This window comes from Rattus rattus, chromosome 2, assembly GCF_011064425.1.
Source record: "Rattus rattus isolate New Zealand chromosome 2, Rrattus_CSIRO_v1, whole genome shotgun sequence".
In the NCBI taxonomy this organism is placed as follows: domain Eukaryota; kingdom Metazoa; phylum Chordata; class Mammalia; order Rodentia; family Muridae; genus Rattus; species Rattus rattus.
The window spans coordinates 143179676-143199563 of record NC_046155.1 but is presented as its reverse complement, the minus strand read 5'-3'; the positions used below and the strand labels follow the sequence as shown (position 1 = coordinate 143199563).

Here is a 19888-nt window from a genome sequence, read left to right as displayed (position 1 = left end):
CCCAAGTTCAATCGCTAACGCCCACACCAGGAAGTTCACAACTGTAACTCCAGTCCGGCCTCTGCAGACACATGTACATGACATATCACCACCACCCACACACATGAGAAGGCTAGGCCGATTCCATGCCCGGCTTCAAATTGGCCGGTAAGAAGACTAGGCCTAAACCTCTGTTCCCAAGAATTGGGCAACTCTAGGTAAGCACAGGCCTCAGAAGCTGCCGGGCCACCTGGCCTAAGAAGGCAGGGACAATGGGTCAGCAGCAGTTTCCAGACTTCCTCAGCCACTTCCTCAGAAAGTTTCCAGCCCCCACTCCCCAGTGAGTAAGATAAGGGTCGCCTACCCTGGAATGCCCTAATGTGCTTTAAATCAGGCCTCTGAGCACACTTCGATGTCTCTCTATCTTGGTAATGGGAAGTCAGCATGCTGGACTTCTGCAGGATAAAACACTCTGCGTTTACATACTATTTGAGTCCTGGGTATCATTCTCCGGCAAATTATGGAGCCTTACAGTGTGTAATTAAAACTTTTCAACCTCTAAAAAAAAGTTATATACATTACCAAGAAGGAGATTCACAATGACACTTATAAGAGAACCCTTCATATAAAAACTAAACAAAAAAGAAAGTGTTATCTCGCTTATTCAGCTCCTAAGTAATCTTTAGTCTATCCGTGGGGGAGAAGCCACTAAACGCAGTAAACTTGGGTTTGGGTGGGTTGTTTTGCTCTTTTTCAACCAACCCATGCTGACCCAGAAGACAAACAACTTGCTCATAGATTGGTTCGTTGGCTAAATAAGTCACGACCTAAAACATATTCTTGGGACTTTCCATCCTATTCTGCCTCATGGGGACTTTTAATTTTTAAATTCTTTTTAGTATTGCTATGTGAATGCAGGGTTATTTTTTTCCTTAGACCCCAACTTTAAGGTGACAATCGAGTCCAGAGGAAACTCTATTCCCTCAAATTCTAGTGATTAGGCAAAAGCCAACATTCCTCAGGAACTTTGAAGACTGCTCCCAAGCTACCAAAAAGAACCATTTCCCTCATCAGTAGCAGGAGGACAAATAGCTCTCCGTGGTGTTTATCAGCATAACAAATGCATGCTGACCTCCAGGCTCACTCGGTATCACAAGTGCCTAATATGCATTTCAGAGTCCACTAGGAAAGATCTTCTCTCCCCTTCCCCATCCTACTCTTCCCCAGCTCATGCCTGCTCCCCACCCCCACCTCCCAGGTATTCATTCTCCTCATTGCCAGGCTTTTTTGGCTGTGCTCCTACTTTTGTCTGTGCTAGGCCTCCTCTCTCAGACTCCTCACTCCTACTCTGCCTCTCTGCTCTGCCTTTGCTCGCTTGTCTCGGACCAGGCCCCGTCTGCCGGCCATGTTCAATCTTCTGCTCTCTTTCCCTTCTCTGGATTCTTCCAGATGCCTCCAGCTGTTCTGTCTACGATAAAAACTCTGCCTCTAATCGTACCAGTGAGTGGTCATGTTGCCAGTTTATATAGCGATGCCTTATCAGCTCGGAAATTATCTCCATATCCTTAGGTTCATGTGCTATCTACAGTAAGTGGTCGGGGAAATTTGAGAAAGGTAATGTACAACACAACAAAGGTAAATAAAGTCTACAGGCTCAGAGGTGGGAGTCAGTTTAGTTAAGGGTCGCCTGGCTGTGTCAGCCGGCAGATGTCGGGAAACTACAGATCCCTGAGCAAGAAGGAAATGTGTCTGTGTGTGTGTGTGTGTGTGTGTGTCTGTGTGTGTGTGTGTGTGTGTGTGTGTGTGTGTGTGTGCGCGCGCGCGCGCGCTTGCTTATGTACCTGTAAAAAATGTCAGTAGACAACTTCTAGAAGTCAGTTATCTCCTCTCATCATAAATTCCAGATTAAACCCAGGTCTGCAGACAGTGTGAGCAGCTGCCTCATGCACCTGCAGCCTTGTCTTTTGTAACATAAGGGACTGGATTCCCTCTAAATCTCTAAGGCTTATGAAATAAACTCTCCATTAAGTTGTTTCTTGAAAGAAATTTGGTGACATCAGTAGCAAAGGAACTAATAGCAAGGATCACCCACAGTGCAATGGTTGCCCCACAGCAGGAATCCTGTGAATTAACAAGATGTATGACAGAGGGTGGGATCAGATTCCAAAGGCACCAGGACAAACACGTGAAAGCAGCCGATATTAAGGGAAAACTGGAAACTTTCCTGAACACTGGGTACATATGTAATGAAAACCACATCATCAGAAAAGATGCACAATATGTAAATTAATGGTAACAGGGGCCCAATCTTGATCTCTTCTGGGACCTAGACCTCAGAAAGCCCTGCTGTATTTCTAAGTTCGTTTGTTTCTCTCATCTAATGAACTATCTTTCCCCATCCCATGTGTCTTTGTCCAAATCACTGTTTGCAGACACTGGAACCTGCCAATTTTAGCAGCTGTGCTCTGAACTCAGATGTGTACCTATAACCACTGTCAATCAGGCAGCTATGAGAAGGAAGCAGGAAAGGCTTTCAAGTGCTCTCATCCTAACAAGGATACCTACCACAACATGATAGCAAGTTCCCATGGAATGCTGACCAAAGCCTGGGAAATCCATACTCAAACACTCTTTTTTAATCCTTCTTTTCCGGATGCCCAGGATTGGTTCCTAATGATATAATAAAGACCATGACCAAAACCAACATGAAAGGAAAGCTGTTTGGGCTTACATTTCCAATCATACACAGTTTATCACTGAAAAGAGTCAAAGCAGGAACCTGAAGGTAGGAACTGCAGCAGAAGGAGGAACACTGCTTACTGGTTTACTCTTCATTGCTTATCAGCCTGCTTTCTTATACAGCTCAGGACCACTTGCCCAGAGATGGCACCTCCATGGTGGACTGGGCCATCCCACACCAAGCATCAATCAAGAAAATGTTCCACAGATGTGCTTACAGGTCAATCAGATAGAAGCACTTTCTAAGACTAAACTGATAAATGTTTATCTGGGAGAATCCATCTTTAAACTTGGAAGTTCACAGGAATCCACATGAGCCCCAGCCAACCTATAAGATACCCTCCCAAGGGGTTGGGGATTTAGCTCAGTGGTAGAGCGCTTGCCTTGGAAGCACAAGGCCCTGGGTTCGGTCCCCAGCTCCGAAAAAAAGAACCAAAAAAAAAAAAAAAGATACCCTCCCAAAGACATGAACACATGAAGCTGCCTATCATCCATAGGCAACTAGCTGGTCACATGGCCAACAAAGATGGTGATGTCACATGCCAGCCAAGGTGGCAACACTTATGGGTGAGGCATAATGTTGTAGCCACAGACTTTCTCTTCCACCACTGGCATTCAGTTCATACCTACTATTCCTTCCAGCTTCCTGGAGGCCTACTGGGAATGACATGGTATGGCAGACTCATACTGGACTCTTAGCCAGACCACAGCAGCTCTCACCTGCACCCTCCTCTTGAGATAATTCTCCAGGATCCACTTCCAACCCTGCACCTGGGTTCTCAACACCTACCTGCGTGCTTCACATGCAGACACCATCTGTAACTCCTAACTGACTCTGCTCCCCATTTTAGGAGATAATAAGACATCACCTTAAGGATGAGGTCTAAGGAAAACATTAACACCATTGCATTAAATGGCAGTCTAAAAGCAAAAGCCATAGTCATGCATTCAAGCAAGCTTTTTCTCTAAAACTAGTCACCTAGTAACTCAAGAGGCAGGGAGTAATCCATCTAGGCAGAGACATTGCAAGACTTAATCCCAAGACGGAGAAACAATTTAACCAAGTGGTTCAACCCTGTGCCAGAGGAAAGAGTAAAGCCAGAAGAACTGGATGTTAAAACTGATGTTTCTAACTGCACTGAAACTATGGTCACTCTGATCCAGAGATGTCTGGGTCCAAATGATGGGAAAGAGGACACTCTAACCCACCAGATCTCCTTGAGGACTAAGTAGACAAAATGGACATTATTTATCCATTCCAGGGGCATTGGTACTTGTCTCTCCCTCCCCAGGATCTTTACGGGAAACCTGTTTTCATTTCCCTTGGACATTACAACACACCTTCAATAAGTGAAATAAGTTTGATCTGGAGAACCGAAAGAAAAAGAAGCTAATATTTTATTGTGCATCATAAGCCTCAAAACAAGCTCCAGTGATGGGGAAATTCAGCCAAAGGATGTTGTAACTACAACAACATTCTGCAAAATCTATGTTTTAAGAATCAAGGGAAATGGTCTGAAATATCATAAATTCAGGCTTTCAAAATTCTCTAGAAAGGAGACTATGTAATGCAAAAGCAAGAGAGGATCCCTGCTTGTGTCCAAACCCTGCTTTTAAAAGAAGAACATCATGGAATACATAGAGATCTTGTCTCAAAAACAAAAACAGTGGGCAACAGGCCGCAGGTTAATATCTTCTTCCATTCAATTGAGGCCCACCCTGCCTCCATATTCTCCTACTTACCCCAAGATAACAGCAAAATGGAACCCAGCCCTGCAGGCCACACAAAGAGGGGAGCTTCCATTGTCTTCTCTGTCTATGGCACTCCCCTTAAGAGAAGTGCCTAGACTGGTGGTGACAATTGAGTCCTTTTCAATCACAAATCTTCAATAATACAAGACACTAGGAACATTTCTGAGGAACATCACATTTACCAGTTATTTCTGAACCTTAACTTTGGCTTATGACCTCACAAGGAAAGACCTACATTCCTGCCTGTTTACTTGCTACATCCCTGGAAGAAAAGAGAGAATCTTGGAGGATACTTTAAGAATCCAAACAAACAATTTATTTGGTAAAGCTGTAATGACAATCTCTCAGATCAGGAAACCACTAATAGGATTCTAAATCCTTGTCAGGGACTCATAGGTATAAGCAGATGATAGAAAGCCTTATTGCAAGAATAAAAAACTATACTTAAGTAACTATGACAACACTGGAGAAGATACTTGCAAAAAGGAAGAAAACTCCGCCCTATTTCCCAACAGGCTAATTGAGGCTTTCATTAATTCACTGATATGGATCCTACATTCGCCAAAGTATAAGCTCTTCTGGGTCAACATTTTATTATCCAGTCAGCATTAGAGATGAAAGAACACATCGGGAACTAAAGAGTCGACCCCAGAACCCACACACTTAGCTGTTGCACACCCTTCTCTTTGTGTTTAACAGCCAAGATCTAGAGGAAGACCAAAAGGAACAGAGATGATTACATTTGCCCTTGAAGGCATTGGCTAGACCTATCCAAAAGATCCACATAAGCCCCAGAGATTTAAAAGAAAGAGGGGGGTGGGTCGCAACATTAGGCACGTGAGAGCACCAACCACTACTTCCCCATCCTGGAAAATTCAACATGAAAGGACCTGGAAATCTAACACTGAAATGTGGATGGATGCTGTCTCAGAGGAAAAAAAGAACATAACCCCTACCTCAGCATCATGGCTACCTTATAGGTGAGGGTGCCCAGGAAATAGGCTAACCTCCTGTTCCTTGCTGAAGTACCTTGAATTATCCTTGAAGTATCGGGTAAGAAAACTAATCTGTTATAGATAGTGAAGCCACTTACCTGGTCCTTACCTTTCCCTGGAAACCTATCTTCCTGGTCTACAGACACAGTGGTGGGTAGAAGGAATCCCCTACAAGATACTACTTTACTACCTCAGGCATCTATCAAGTTGAAGACCAGGCTTTTAATTATGTATTCCTGACAGTCGCTCAATAACCTCCCATTTTGGAAAGAGACTTGTGCTACCTAGAGCAATCTTGTAATACTCTAGGGGCTCTAGACCCCAGCCTCCAAAAGACCCCCAAGAAAGTAACCCACAAAAATGAATCTGACTGTTTGGGGTACAAGAACCCCTGGATAAGCTAAAACATCTTGCTCCAGTAAAAATCTATTCAAAACCTGGGATAAGTTATCTAATGAAGACAGGCCCATTAAAGAGGGAAGTTGAATTAGAAATACAATGTATTATGAAAACTTTTCTACAATATATCTTTCTGGTCCTCTGTCATTTTCCCTGTAAAACCCTAATTCACCTCGTACATAAGGCAACTGAAGAAAGATGACTAGCCCGAGACTTATTTTTTTCAGAGTAAGAAGGCAATTAATAGAGGAGTGGTAGAGCCAAAAGACACCTTTCTTCTTTGTATTCCTTTATACCTTGAACCATAGTTTGGTTTTGGTTTGGTATGGTTTGGTTTGGTTTGGTTTGGTTTGGTATGGTTTGGTTTTGGATGAAAAGACCCAATCACTGGAGCTTTCCAACAGTGTATGTGGACAACCTTCCCACAAGGGTTCAGGAAAAGGCACCATATTTTGCTGCATCATTAGAAACAGATCTTAGGACCTAGTTTTGACACAAGGAGCCATTCTCCAACATGTAGGCGATGTTTCAATGTCTACTAGAGAAAGCTCAGACCAAAATACCATCAAAGTCATAAACTTTCTGAAAGAGAAAGAGAAGAGAGAGAGAGAGAGAACACCATGCTACATCACATCAAGTTAGGGATAATTGAACTACTTCAACCAAGAACAAGATAGTTTCTTGAACATGGCTCGATTTTGTCAGATTAGGATTTCCAACTTTGGATTAATGACAAAACCTCTCTATGCAAGGGTCTAGACTCTGAGCCCTTCAAACAAGATGTTCAATCAAAGCAATTTTTTAATCAGATAAAGTAGGCTCTCACTAGGCATGCTTGATCTCCATAAGCCCTCTCTGATATTTGTGGCAGAAAAGCAATCTTGTGGTATTGATTAAGTGTATAGGACAGAACTGAGACATGTGGCCTAATTTTTGAAGAAACTAGACATCTGAGCATTAGAACCCCATCTGAAAGCTATGGTAACTGCAGCACTATTGGTTGGAGATCGTCTACACGGTCTTTGTGGCAATCACTAGACGTTCTCATGACCCAACAGGAAAAGAATGTCTTAGAACTAAAGGGGCCAGAAGTAAACTTAATTTCAGGCAACTGTCCTTGGCAACCCAGAGGTAACTACTGAAATGAAGGCAGCCTAAAACCCCTTCTGATTTGGCACACCTACGTATTGAAACGACCTCACCTGGGCCAACTAGATTCAACTGAATGACCAGCTGCTGGACAGTCCAGAAGAGATATAGATATGTTATGTTTCAGTGGAGAGTTTAAGACAGGATATGCAGACTGGAGAGATGGCTCAGTGGTTAAGAGCACTGACTGCTCTTCCAGAGGTCCTGAGTTCAATCCCAGCAACCACATGGTGGCTCACAACCATCTATAATGAGATCTGATGCCCTCTTCTGGTGTGTCCGAAAACAGCTACAGTGTACTCATATATAATAAATAAATAAATCTTAAAAAAAAAAAAGACAGGATATGCAGTGGTCAGCTAGAGAGGAGTAATTGATGCCTTCCTGTAACCACCTTCCACTCAAGCCCCAAAGACAGAAATAATAGCCCTAACACAGAGACCTCAGTGTTCTCTGGGGAAAGAGAAAAGGAAAGGAAAAGAGAAATGATATCTACAGCGATTCAAAGTATACCTTCATAACCTTATATGTCAATGCTGTGTTTGGAGAGCGTGGAGACTGTTAACAGCTCCACTGGTTCTGTCCAGACTGAACCATAGATGTTAAATCTATTGGACACCATCCAACTCCTATTAAACAAATGGCATTTATGGACAAGAGCCATCGGAAGAACATGTTTAATGATGCCCAAGGAAAAGAGATGCAAAGGTAACCTTACAGATCCCCCAAGAATTAACACTGTTCCTTCCAAACACTGATGTGCAGGAGTTGGAATGGCCTCTAAAAGGGAACCGCCAAAAGGAATCATGACTCTCTGGGGAATAAGATACTAAGACCCCAGGCCCTACCTACAGTGGAAACTAATTTAGGGACTACATGATTCAGGGAGAGATGTCACTTTAGACATGGTAACTTAACTGTTCCAAAGACAAGGACTGGCCATCATTGTGTGTGAAGCCCACACTGTCTGCATACAGAACAATTTTAGCTATCTGTGTCCTCTGGACTCCTTGAGCCAATCTACATGTGAAGCACTTACACAGGTTAAGGACTAAAAACCAGATGTGCCTTCTTGCCCCAGCTTTTAGAATATTGGTGATTACAGACACCATCACCTGTCAAGGACCCAGGTCCCCGACTAGGACTGAAAAGGCTACTTAATTGGCAAAAGGTCTCTGTGGTGGTTTGAAGAGGTATGGCCCCCACACACTCATATGTTTGAATGGTTGAACATAGAGAGTGGCACTATTAGGAGGCGTGTCCTTGTTAGAGGAAGTGTGTCACTGTGGAGCCAGGTGGGAGGCCATATATGATCAAGCTACACCCAGTGTGACACACAGTCTCCTGCTGTCTTCTGATCAAGATGTAGTACTCTTAGCTCCTTCTCCAGTACCATATCTGCCTGCCCACTGCCATGCTTCCCACCCATTATGATAGTGGACTCAACCTCTGAAACAGTAAGCCAGCTCTAATCAAATGTTTTCCTTTATAAGAGTTACCATAGTCATGTTGTCTCTTCACAGTAATAGAGCCCTAACTAAGACACCCTCCTCAAAGCAATTACCAAAAATTTTGCCTTCATACTAATTACAGAGCACAATGGACTGTCTTTCACATCAGTGAAGACCCAATCTATATTGAATTCCCTGAGAACAGAAAACTATCTTAAAGGCTACAGTTCTCTGGCAAATTTAAAAGGTCCTAATATTAAATTGATCCTAATAAAGCTTTACCAAGATACCTCTAAAATATTACTAAAGCGATTGTTCACTGCCCTCATGAGACTCAGAACAGCTCCAAACTCTTAACATGAGGCTCAGTTCCTATGAGTGACAGGGAAGGACTTCCTCATAATTAGACCTTGTCTTATATTCTGAGGTCAATCAGATACTCAAAAATAAGCCTAGGGCTAAAAGGGCCTACAGGAAAGTGGAAACAAAATTATTGCCAGCTCTAAGAACCCAGCCACAAAAACTGTAACCCAAGAGGACCAGATCCTCCATAGAACCTGGGAAAAAGAACTAATGAAATTATTGGGTCTTTAATAGAAGGGACCTTGCCAAGTGGTCTTAAGTACTCTTGTGGCTGTCAAATTTCTAGAAATCAACAGCTAGGATCAGTGTCTCCAGGAAAAAATAAGTAACCTCAACCAAGAAGTCCCATATGAAGACCTGGAGCCGATCAAATATCTCAAACTTTCTTCAAAGAACAAAGATAAGTAACACCTTGATGACTATTCACTCAGACTTTCTGACACGCCCCTATTCTCTGTCTATAAGAATCATGACCCCAAACCAACGCTTAAGAGCTTGTATGCTCTTGCTCTCCTTTCTAGAGAAATAAGCCACCTACTAGTTTGCACTTTAAATAAGGTGCCAGCCTCATCAGCTCCTCTGATTTCTGATTTTGTCCCACTAGAAACAATTGCCCTTTAGAAGCCTACCAACTGGCAAAGAGTAAGTATATATTCTATATATACTGAATATACGAATATACTCAGTAAGCAATCATTAACAGAAGGGTAGAAGTAGCTGAATTACCCTGCCATCCCTCAAAAACTCAGGGACAGCCACCATATCTCCACTATAGGACTAGAAAAAGATCACTGGGATGCAATTTGGCTACAAGGAGTCACTGTACAGTGTGTGGATAATGTTTTAACATATAGTCCTTAGGGAAAGCTCAGACCAAAATACTATTTAAATCCTAAACTCTCTGAGCTTTTGAGGCTCCCAGGTCTCCTCCTAAAAAGAGCCAAATCAGTCTTCTATAAGTAGAGTTTGCCCTCTGAGAGCCTCTTCTTATTATCCTGGTGTGTAGTAGCCAGTTCCTCTTTAATGATGCTAAACTCCAATGTAGTTAACTCAACCACAGATGCTTTTAAATTCACCTTGACTTTAAACTCTTACTCCTTTCCTAGCACATAAACCTAGCACATACCCATTCACTACACATAATCTTCTGCTCTATTTGCTCGCTCTAGACCTGGAAAAGAACACTCATCGGTAACCATTACAGCCTAAATAGCTTTAATTTCCTCGGCCAAACAAGTTATGCCATTATTTTTTAATTCAGCCACACTCAAATTCTTAGGACATGGGTAGAATGTTTCCAGTTTCTTTGCCTGAATGTAACACAAATTATTTCTAGCTCAGTTCCCAGGAGAATATAGTCCCCTCTGAAAGTTGAGGAGCTAGGTGTCTATGTATATTTTTCTTTGAGTATCCTGGGCTTCTAACCTATCTGATAGGTCTAACAAAAATGACCTGTTGAGTTTGATCTATTGCATTCTAGAGAGTCACTGGTCTGCAGACTCAAGGTCCTTGACATTCCACACGCAAATCAGTTCTGCAAGACTAAGAACCGAATGGTCCTGTTTATCACTGAAACAGACACAAACTGAGGAAAGCTTTAATCTGACTCTCCGTTTAGGGAGGAACACAGTTCACATAAGTAGGAAAGCATAGCAGCTGTAGTTTAAGCTAGCTGGTCACATTGTGCCTGCACAGAAAGCAGGGAGTGGGCAGAAGTGGGACCAGGCTACAAAACACAAGACCTACCCCCAGTAGCCCCTGCCAGCAAGGGCCCACTTCCTAAAGGTTTCAGAATATCCCAAAACAGCATCAAAAGCTGGTGACCGGGTATCCAAACATATGAGCTGATGGGGGAGGGACACTTAACACTCAAACCATAAGATCTTTCTATAATGAGAACTGGTCCAGTGTTGTCAGTGGCCAGGGCAATGGTTCCCTGGGCTCTCCCTTTTCTCTACAATGGTATTCTCAACATCAGTGACCTTCAGAGAGTAAATGCTGTTAACGATGATTCAAAAATGGTGCTATTACCGAAGTAGGGAGAAAACTGGGATGCCAAGTACCTAGAAATAAGTCAGTAACAGGCTTTTGCTGCCTGTAACAAAGGGTTCTACTAAATTGCCAGCATTCCAAGCCTTTCTGCTTATTTGTCTCAGTTGGAGCTTAAACTGGAATTTAGGTCATTCTCACCTTTTAAGCCAATATCATATTTACATGCCTTTTCTTCACATGAGCCTGATGACAAACTTTCCCTGAGTATGAACTCCTCTGCATCCCACACGTCCCATTCTCACGGCTGGTAAAGCCCATATCCCAGAGAAGAGTGAAATGTATGCACAGTTTTGTACATCCACCCATCTGTGCTTGGTTCCCTTCTAAGTCACTACCCAAATTCCTTCCTCCTCCTTCATTGAAGGCCACAGGGGGCCTGCACTCCCTGTCTTGTTCTAAAACTACCAGATTCCTTCAGTTTCACCCTCAAATGTAACTGTTCCTAAAGCTCCTGGTCACAATAAGAGTCACACCCTCAGAATTACTTCTTCAAGCCTTACCCACATTCCTCTTCCGAGGTGAGTCTTATCCTCTATCACTGTACAGATTCTCTGACCAGGACAAGGATAGGAAGACACAGAAATTTTGGAATTTTCTGTTTGTTCCAGTAGCAGTTGTCCTAGGTGCTGTTTGTTTGTTTGTTTGTCAACTGGACACAAGATGGCATCATCTGGGAAGAGGCATCTCAAATGAGACAAATACCTCCATCCCATTGCTTGAAGGCAAGTCTGTAGGGCACGTTCTTGATGGATGACTGAAAGGGGAAAGCCCAGTCCGTTGTGGATGGTGCCACTTCTGGGCAGAGGTGGTCCCACGCTGTCTAAGAACAAAAGCTGAGCCTTCTTCAGTGGCGTCTGCCTCCGTTCCTGTCTCCAGCTTTTCTGCTGTGCCAGTCCTATGACCATGTTGGTTTTGGAAGGATAGTGGATAGAATTTGTAACTTCGGGCTGAGAGGGCCATTCAGCCCTTAATGGGTGGGAGCTTGAAAGATAGAAATGTTGAAAGAGATGCACATGATTGATGCCTGGCTTTTGAAGTTTCAGAAGGAAGCAAAGACTCTCTCTCCAGGCCATTCATGTGATATTCTGAATTAAGAATCTGGAGTTCTATTCAGTTGGGACTGAAGAACCAGCTGTGGTTAAGAAGACACCAGCGCCACTGAGGATAATTAAGTCTAGGAATGTTTCCTACGGGCCAGCACACAGAAGCTGTGGTCCAGAGGGAGCCAAGACTGCATTTCATGCTGACAGTCAAGCCTGGTAACATATAAGAGTCATCCAAGTGGTTTTGAAGGCATGAAAGGGTTATGGACAGTGGCTGAGACTTGGCACCAGGAGGCAGAGGCAGAGTCTCTGAAGGAGACTCCCAGGAGGAGCTGTGGGAAGAAGTGTGGCCTATCTGCAGCAGGAGACCCCAGCATTTCGAAAATGACAGTACCAGGGCTGGAGAGATGGCTCAGTGGTTAAGAGCATTGTTGTTTTTTCCAGAGGATCTGGGTACAATTCCCAGACCCACATGGCAGCTCACGGATGTCTATAACTGCTGTTCCAAAGAATCTGACACCCTTACACAGAGATACGGCCAAGCAAAAACATCGATGTACATAAAAATAAATAAAATAAGCTTTTTAAAAAGAGAACGTCCATTGTATGACGGCCAAGGACAGCAGCAGCTGTGAGTGGAGCTGGCATGAGCTTAGGGGACAAGCTGCCCTTGCTGCAGAGGATGGAGAGAGAGAAGTGGCCCAAGCCTTTTGGAGGAGCCCAGAAGGTCCCGAATGAAGCCCAGATATTGAACAATGAACTATTTACATTGTTGGAGTTTGGTTTTGCTTGGTTTGAATGTGGCTGTGCCATGGTTATTTGCTCCTAGAGTAGAATGTATTTAATTTTGTTTGTTTTTGTGAGTCCACGATTAAGAGACTCTGGGTGTCTTAGAGGGACTTTGGATATTCCAGAGAAACTACAAATATTTTGGAGTAGCTTTGAATGTTGAAAGTGACTCTAAATGTTTTGGTGTTTGTTTATTTTGTTTTTCAAAACAGAGTTTCTCTGTGCAGCCCTGGCTGTCCTAGAACTTGTTCTGTAGAGCAGACTGGCCTCAAACCCAAGAAATCCACCTGTCTCTGCCTACCAAAGGAAGGCTGAGATTAAAGGTGTACTCGTGCCACCTGCCACGTGCCACCACCCCCAACCCCAGCTGACTCTGAATGTTGTAAAGAGACTGTACTTTAAAGACTGTGGAACTTTTAAAGTTTGAAATATGTTCTATATTGTTATACGGATATCACTATAATATCTTGGGAACCTGAAAGAAAAGGTTATGGCTTATTGATGATGTGTTTGGAGCATCAGGTTGAGAAGCGGTCATTGTGCAAGCTTGTTTTATGTCAACTCCACGCAAGCTAGAGCAACTGAGGAAGATGGAACCTCAAAAAAGAAAATGCCCTCCCAGATTGGTCTGTAGGCAAGCCTGGAGACCTTGGCTGTCTCAAAAGCCATTAAAAAAAAAAAAAAAAGACTACAGGACTGCTTATAGTTGCGATGCACTCTGCACACTGCAAACAGCTCCACTTCAGTACCGGTTTTTTGGGTTCCTTTTCTAATTACTGTGATAAAATACCCTAATAAATGCAACTTAAGGGAGAAAGGGCTTATTTTAGCTCAGTTTGTGGGTACAGCTCATCACAGTGGGAATCGCAGCAGCAAGGAGCTTGGTTTCCTGTCTCATTACCGTGAATACACACCTGACAAGAAGCAACTTAAGGGAGGAAAAGTTTATCTTGGCCTGCGGTTATAGTTCAATGGGACGCTGTCCCTCCAACAGGGAACACTACGAAGAGCAGAAGGCCAGCTGGTCACATCTCATCCAAGATCGCAAGCAGAGAAGAAACAGAAAGTAGGCTCTACTATAAAATCTCACGGCTTGCCCTCCAGTGGCTTACTTCCTCCAGAGAGACTCCACCTTCTAAAGGGTCTGAAACCTTCCCTGTGCTACCACCATCAGGCAACCAAATGAACACATGTGACCACAGGGGGACATCTCACATAAACTACAACACAGCTGATACACACTCCCAAAGTTAAACAGCCACCTCCCTCTGTCTCTGCCCTCCCTGGGACAACAGACTACATCTCCTTAAACCGTGGGCCCAGATGAAGCCATCCTCCCTCATGGTGCTTCCTGCCAGACAGATGCTCACAGTAATAAGAAAGGCAATGATAATAACTCGTCACTAAAATGCTGCTGTCCCGGAAAGGTTCAGCTCTGCGCCTGTAAAACACTATTCTCCATTCCTCTCTTACTCTGCTCTAGCAGGTAACCATTAACACACTCTCCATCTGCCCACCCATTTGAGCTGCTCTGAGGACCTCGAATAAAGGGCATCGCGTGGTAGTGGCCTTTCAGGACAGGCTTATTTCACTTAGCAGCATGTTCTCAGATTCATCTATGTTTTTTTGTTTTTGTTTTTGTTTTTTTTTTTCTTTTTTTCGGAGCTGGGGACCGAACCCAGGGCCTTGTGCTTGCTAGGTAAGCGCTCTATCTCTGAGCTAAATCTCCAACCCCTTCATCTATGTTTTAACATATCAAAATTTCCTTCCTATTAGGGACTGAATGCTACTCAGCCTTAAAAAGGCATGTTTTGCCATCTGCTAAAGTTCGGATCTAGAATATTTTTCAAAGAGCCACATGCTCAAGGCTTAGTCCCCAGCTCGTCACAGCTGGGAGGTAGCAGAACCTGTAACACCCAGGGCTAACAGACGATCTTAAATCATTCAGTCATGTACTTAAAAGAGACCTTGGAATTCTGAGTCCTTCTTTCCTCCATCTTTCTCTTCCAAGCTACTGCTTAAGGTACTTGAAATGAAACTTCTAAAAGTATGAGTCAAGGTAAACATTTTCTTATGAAATCATCACAGGTATTTGTTACAGAAGCAGAAAACTCACTAGCACACCATCATCAGTTAATGGATCGAGTCACTCCCATCTGTTGGCTCTGTGGACAATGCTTTTAAAACTAAAAATGCATAATCCCTCGATCCCCCTGCTCCCACATCATTTAGGTATGGCTGCAATATTTCAGGCCTTTGCATAATCCAAGAAGTCGAACTTCTGGGTCAGCTGGTAATTCTATATTTAACACTTTGAGGAACAAACATGCTACTTTCCAAAACAGCTGTATCGTTTTACATCCCCTCTAGCACTACAGAAGGGTTTTAAGTTCCCTAACTCTCCGCCAGTGCTTGCTTTATGTTTCCTCATTGACAGTTATCCCTGTGAATGTAAGGTAGAATCTTATCTTGGGCTTATTTCTGAAAAGGAAATTTGAAATGTTAGCCAATTCTTCCTGGTCGACAGCATCAAGCATAGAGTTCAGTAACTAATTAGGAAACACCCTCAACCAGTTCTGAATAACCAACTTTTCTGAGCCTGGTCTCCAGGCAGCCCTGGTCCCTCCCTATTACCATCCATGAACAGCCTCTCAGCAACAACCAGTCTCGGCCCCTCCTCTAAGTGGCTATCACTACGAAAGCTATGGATACCAAAAAGAATTTGTTCTTATCAGATTCAGAAAGAAAGCTGGAGCTGGCTCATGCCTACCTGCTTGAGGTAAGTGCTTTCTCAAAGACTTTCCAAAGTCCCACCAGAGATTCTTCCTCACAAACTTGGGTGATAATACTTCTTTTCTTAATCACTTATGTATTTGGCCTTTTGATATAGGTCATGCTACACAGCCCAGTCTAAACCCATGAACTATGTAGCCCTGGCTGGCTTCAAATAATCCCTCTGGCCCAGCCTCCTATGTGATAGGATTACAAGCATGTGCCACCACACACAGTCAGTATAGTTTATTTTCAACATTCTTTAAGACCACCTCAATTCAGAGAAGATTCTCCAGGCAGGGCACTGCCAGCAAGAGCCCCTCTACCAATGAGATGACATAGACACTTGCCCAAGTTTCCAAGACCAATGAAGTCTGTACTATATGTAAATTTTCCCTTTCTGCCTTAAACCGCCCACCCCTTGCCTCACATCTCCTTGAATATTTTGGGGGTTTACTATGGCATGTCCAGTCCCAATGTTCTTTAACAGCCAGAAATAAAAAACCTTATTTTGGGGGAATATCTGGTTACTATTTAGATACTTTTATGCTTTTAGATACTTTTTAGCTCTTAAATGTCCACAAAAGGATCATATGCGAAAGTTTGGTTACGAGCTCATCCTGCAACTGGAAGAAAATACAACCTTTAGGAGAAGGGACTTAGTGAAAGGAAGTTGGATTACTTGGTACACGCCTTTAGAGAGGCCGTGGCACTCACTCTTCTTCCTCTGTTTCCTGGCTGCCTGAGTCAACAATCACCTAAGGCTTCAGTCACTACATGTCCCAATACCCATAGTATGCTATTTGCCACAGGCCAAAAGCAACAAACAGAAACTTCTGAAACTGTGAGTTAAAATAAACTTTGTTTCTCTCTGCTATTTCCACAGCAGCAACAAGCTAACAAACGCTGGTAACACACATACCTTCCCACCCGCAGGTTACCTGTTCTTCTGCAGGCAACCCCACTTCCCATAAAGGGAAGGACTCAAACAAGGCTTTTGAAGAATACATCTGAGGAGACAGGGATATAGCTCAGCTGGTAGAGGGCTGTCGAGCATGCATAAAACCTCAATTTGAGCCCCCAACACTGCTTAAACCGGGCACTGGAGCGCAGAATTGTAACGTTAGCACGTGGGAAGTGGAGGCAGGAGGCGCAGAAGTGCAAGGCAGACAGCCTGGCACACATGGTAATCTGTCTCAAAAAACGAACAGAAAGCCCGCACTGAACGTATTTGAACTTCTTCTTGACATTAGTCCCTTAAACAATAAAGTGTAACAACTATTTACATGACATTTAAAGTTTTACAAGTTACTAACAGATCATTGGAAGTATAAATATAAGTTAAAAAAAATACAAACATGATGTCATAAGTTATGTGCAAATACCATACCATATAAAGAATAAAGCAAGGGAGTTGAGCATATTAAGTTGTGGTCTCTTCTGGGGTGCTGAACAAATGTCCTGTGAAACAGAGTGCGACCCAGGTCCTGTTTACCTCATTCAAAGGTACAATAAAGAAGCCAGGTAGTTGAATCCTGAGCCTGTGTTCTCAGAGGACACTCCCCAGCCCTTAAGGGTTCTAGTGGGCCCATTTATTGAGAAGGTCCTTTAAAGGGGAAACTCAAAGCCAGCTGGTCCCCAAACTGCTCCGTCAAAGATCTACAACTAGAATTTGGCTTCCCTGAAGCTTGGACTTTCTAGAAATGCTACCACCTGTCGATTATAAAGGTATAGTCTTCTAAGGAAGCATAGTTAGTTACAGTAGAAGAAACGGTAAGGTTTAGTCTCCTTTAATCTAAGAACTTAACCTTCCAGTTCTTACAAATCACCTTTTTCTCTCCTCTTCCATTTCTGTTATGTGATGGTTATCAATTCTGTTGGTCATTAAGTAGATCTGACAAAAGATTATGGGAAGCTGGTTTTACTTTATTGTATGGGAGCTTAGAAGCTCAGGCTGGGATTATAGGCACACTCCATCTATCTGGCCTGAGAATAGATTTTAAAACCGCTGTGGCTTCAGTTATCTGTAATAGTATACAGCATAAGAGTTTCAAAATTATCTGTTCAACAAAAGCAAGAGGTGCCTTCCACCACCACCTTTTAGGTGGAAGGTGAAGAAATAAAAAAAAAATAATGAAGATTACATTTTCCCTTTACTAATTTAAAGGCATAGTATGGAGCCATGTGTGGTAGCACATACCTGTAATCCTAGCTACTCAGGATGTTGAAGCAGGAAGATGGAGAATTTGAGACCGAGCTACACAGTGAGAGACTATTTCCTCAAGTACATACACACATTCATACACACATACATACACACATACATACAATATAATACACAGTATGTAGGTATAAATAAAAAGCATCCACAATTGGTTTTTGGTTTATGGTACTTAAGACTGAACCCAGGACCTCAAAGACGATTCTAAGTTAGTCTTTGTTTTCTAATTGAACAGTCCCCCGGAACACAAAAACTGAGCTAAAATACACACTTTCTCTTGCTAGTCAAGTGGTTTATCCTACTAATGTATTTTTTCCTAACTAAATTCTGTACTCAACTCCTATTGTTTCCCTCTAATGTCTTATATTTGATGGTATGTGTCCTCTGATTCCTTCTGGCTATGAGAATTCCTCAGATTTCATGGCCTTGGTTCTAAGACCAGTCAAGTATTTTGTATGATGTCCCTCAGCTGTCTGTGTGTTTTGTGTCATGTTTCTCTCAAGGTTATTCTGGAATTGTGGGATTTGCAAGAATACTTCACAAGTACCCATCTCACTCAATGATATAAAAGGCACATGTATTTTTTATTTTTTAGTCAAAACGAACACTTTTGCCCAATATTGGTACCTGTACAAATTGCAAATGGTCCCTAACTGTAGTTGCCAGATGTGTACCAGATGTGCTTGTACATTACAGACATTATCTACAGGCTTGGGAGATCCTATCCGGTTTGACTTGGGTTTTATATTAGGATTGCAACGCTTTCATTTTGAAATTAATTTATTTAAATAAACATTACCGGTTTTGTACTTTCACTCGATATTGTCAGTTCTTTCTTTTCCAAAGGTTCCTGGCTCCTCAGACGGCTTAGTCCAACTTTCAAATGTGTTCTGAAATTGAAACTATTAAGTGTATTTACTTCTTATACACTGGCAGCCAGGTCGTTACCCCTAGAGCTCTTGAGGTTGTGGCTGCAACCACAAGCCTTTCTTGGTTTCTCTGAAAGCAGTGTTTACTTTCCCCTTCAAAGTATTCTGCCTCTTACATGCAGTGCCTGTCACAGGCCTCTCAACACAATGACATGGCACAGACAAAGAAGGTCTCTGTGCCTCATCCCACTTCTGTATCACTAAGGAGTGGTATCTGCTGACCGGTTGACCCAGGGCATCCTCTGCGGGCCCGTTTGCACGCCTGTTTTATGTTTTCTTCCCGCTTCAGACACTTGAGACGGTTGAAATGACAAACACAGGTAACTCATCTAAGGACCCTAGGGCAGAAGCCGCTGGGAAGTACAGACCTTGCACTGAAGGTGAGAGTGGGCACCTCAGTGGAGACTAAATTCTTCGGACCCACCACACACCCTTATTTCTCCACAACACCAAGTGCTCTCCCAAGAGCACCCCAGGCCCAGTCCAAGTGAAAGGCAGGCCTGGCTCCACCCACCTCTGGATCCTAAGAATAGGAAGCTCTGCCTGACAGAAGGTGAGTGAGGGCCTCTGGGCAACAGGGCTCCAAGCTAAGCACCTGTCTCGATGCTCTGCTGCGGGGTAGGGGTTGGAGGACAGGACAGGTATAGGAACGGGGCAAGAAGTCCGGTGAAGGGCTCCTGAAAGAGTGAATAAGGCCTCCCCGGTCTCTGAGAAAAGGCAGGGAGAGACCGCGTAGGATGCGGAGCTGATGCTTGCGGGGCAGCGGGGGGAGCCCGCCCGTGCTCTGCGCACAGGCTCCCGCAGCAGCGTGGCGCGGACCCCCGCCCGGCCTACCTCGCCTTTTAGCGCGCACAATGCCCTTCTTCTGCAGCACGAACGTGGACCCGTTCACTAGGCTCGACACCACAGCCACGCCCAGGCCGAGCGACACGGCGGCGGGGCTCGGGCCGCGCGCCCCCTCCCCGGCCGCCGCAGCCGCCGCCGCAGTCCCCATGCCGCCCGCGCCGCCCTCCGCTGCGCGTGCGCGCACCGCGCCCCACCGGCTAGGAGAAGAGCGGCGCGGGGCGGGGCGGAGAGGGAGCTGGAGTTCGAGGTCGGACTGCGAAGTAAGACAGTGGGGTGAGAGTCGGGTTAGAGGGTGGATGGGAAGCATGCGGTGGGGACAGAGGAGGGGCCGAAAGGTCGGTGTGGAAGCTGAGAGATAATTCGATAGAGCGTGCTGGTGCAGCGCCTGGGGCAGAAAGCTCTGCAGTAC

The 19888-nt window shown here is 43.9% G+C and overlaps 1 protein-coding gene across 1 annotated transcript in view; it reads right to left on the bottom strand.

Annotated features, from left to right (window-relative positions):
* Nucleotides 1–19660, bottom strand: part of Nipa1 (NIPA magnesium transporter 1) — a 39487-nt gene extending 19827 nt beyond the window's left edge. The window contains exon 1 of the mRNA XM_032893507.1: nt 19468–19660. Coding sequence (XP_032749398.1) covers nt 19468–19627 — 160 coding nt within the window. The 5' untranslated portion in view covers nt 19628–19660. The remainder of the gene's footprint in view (nt 1–19467) is intronic.
* Nucleotides 19661–19888: the final 228 nt, after the last annotated feature.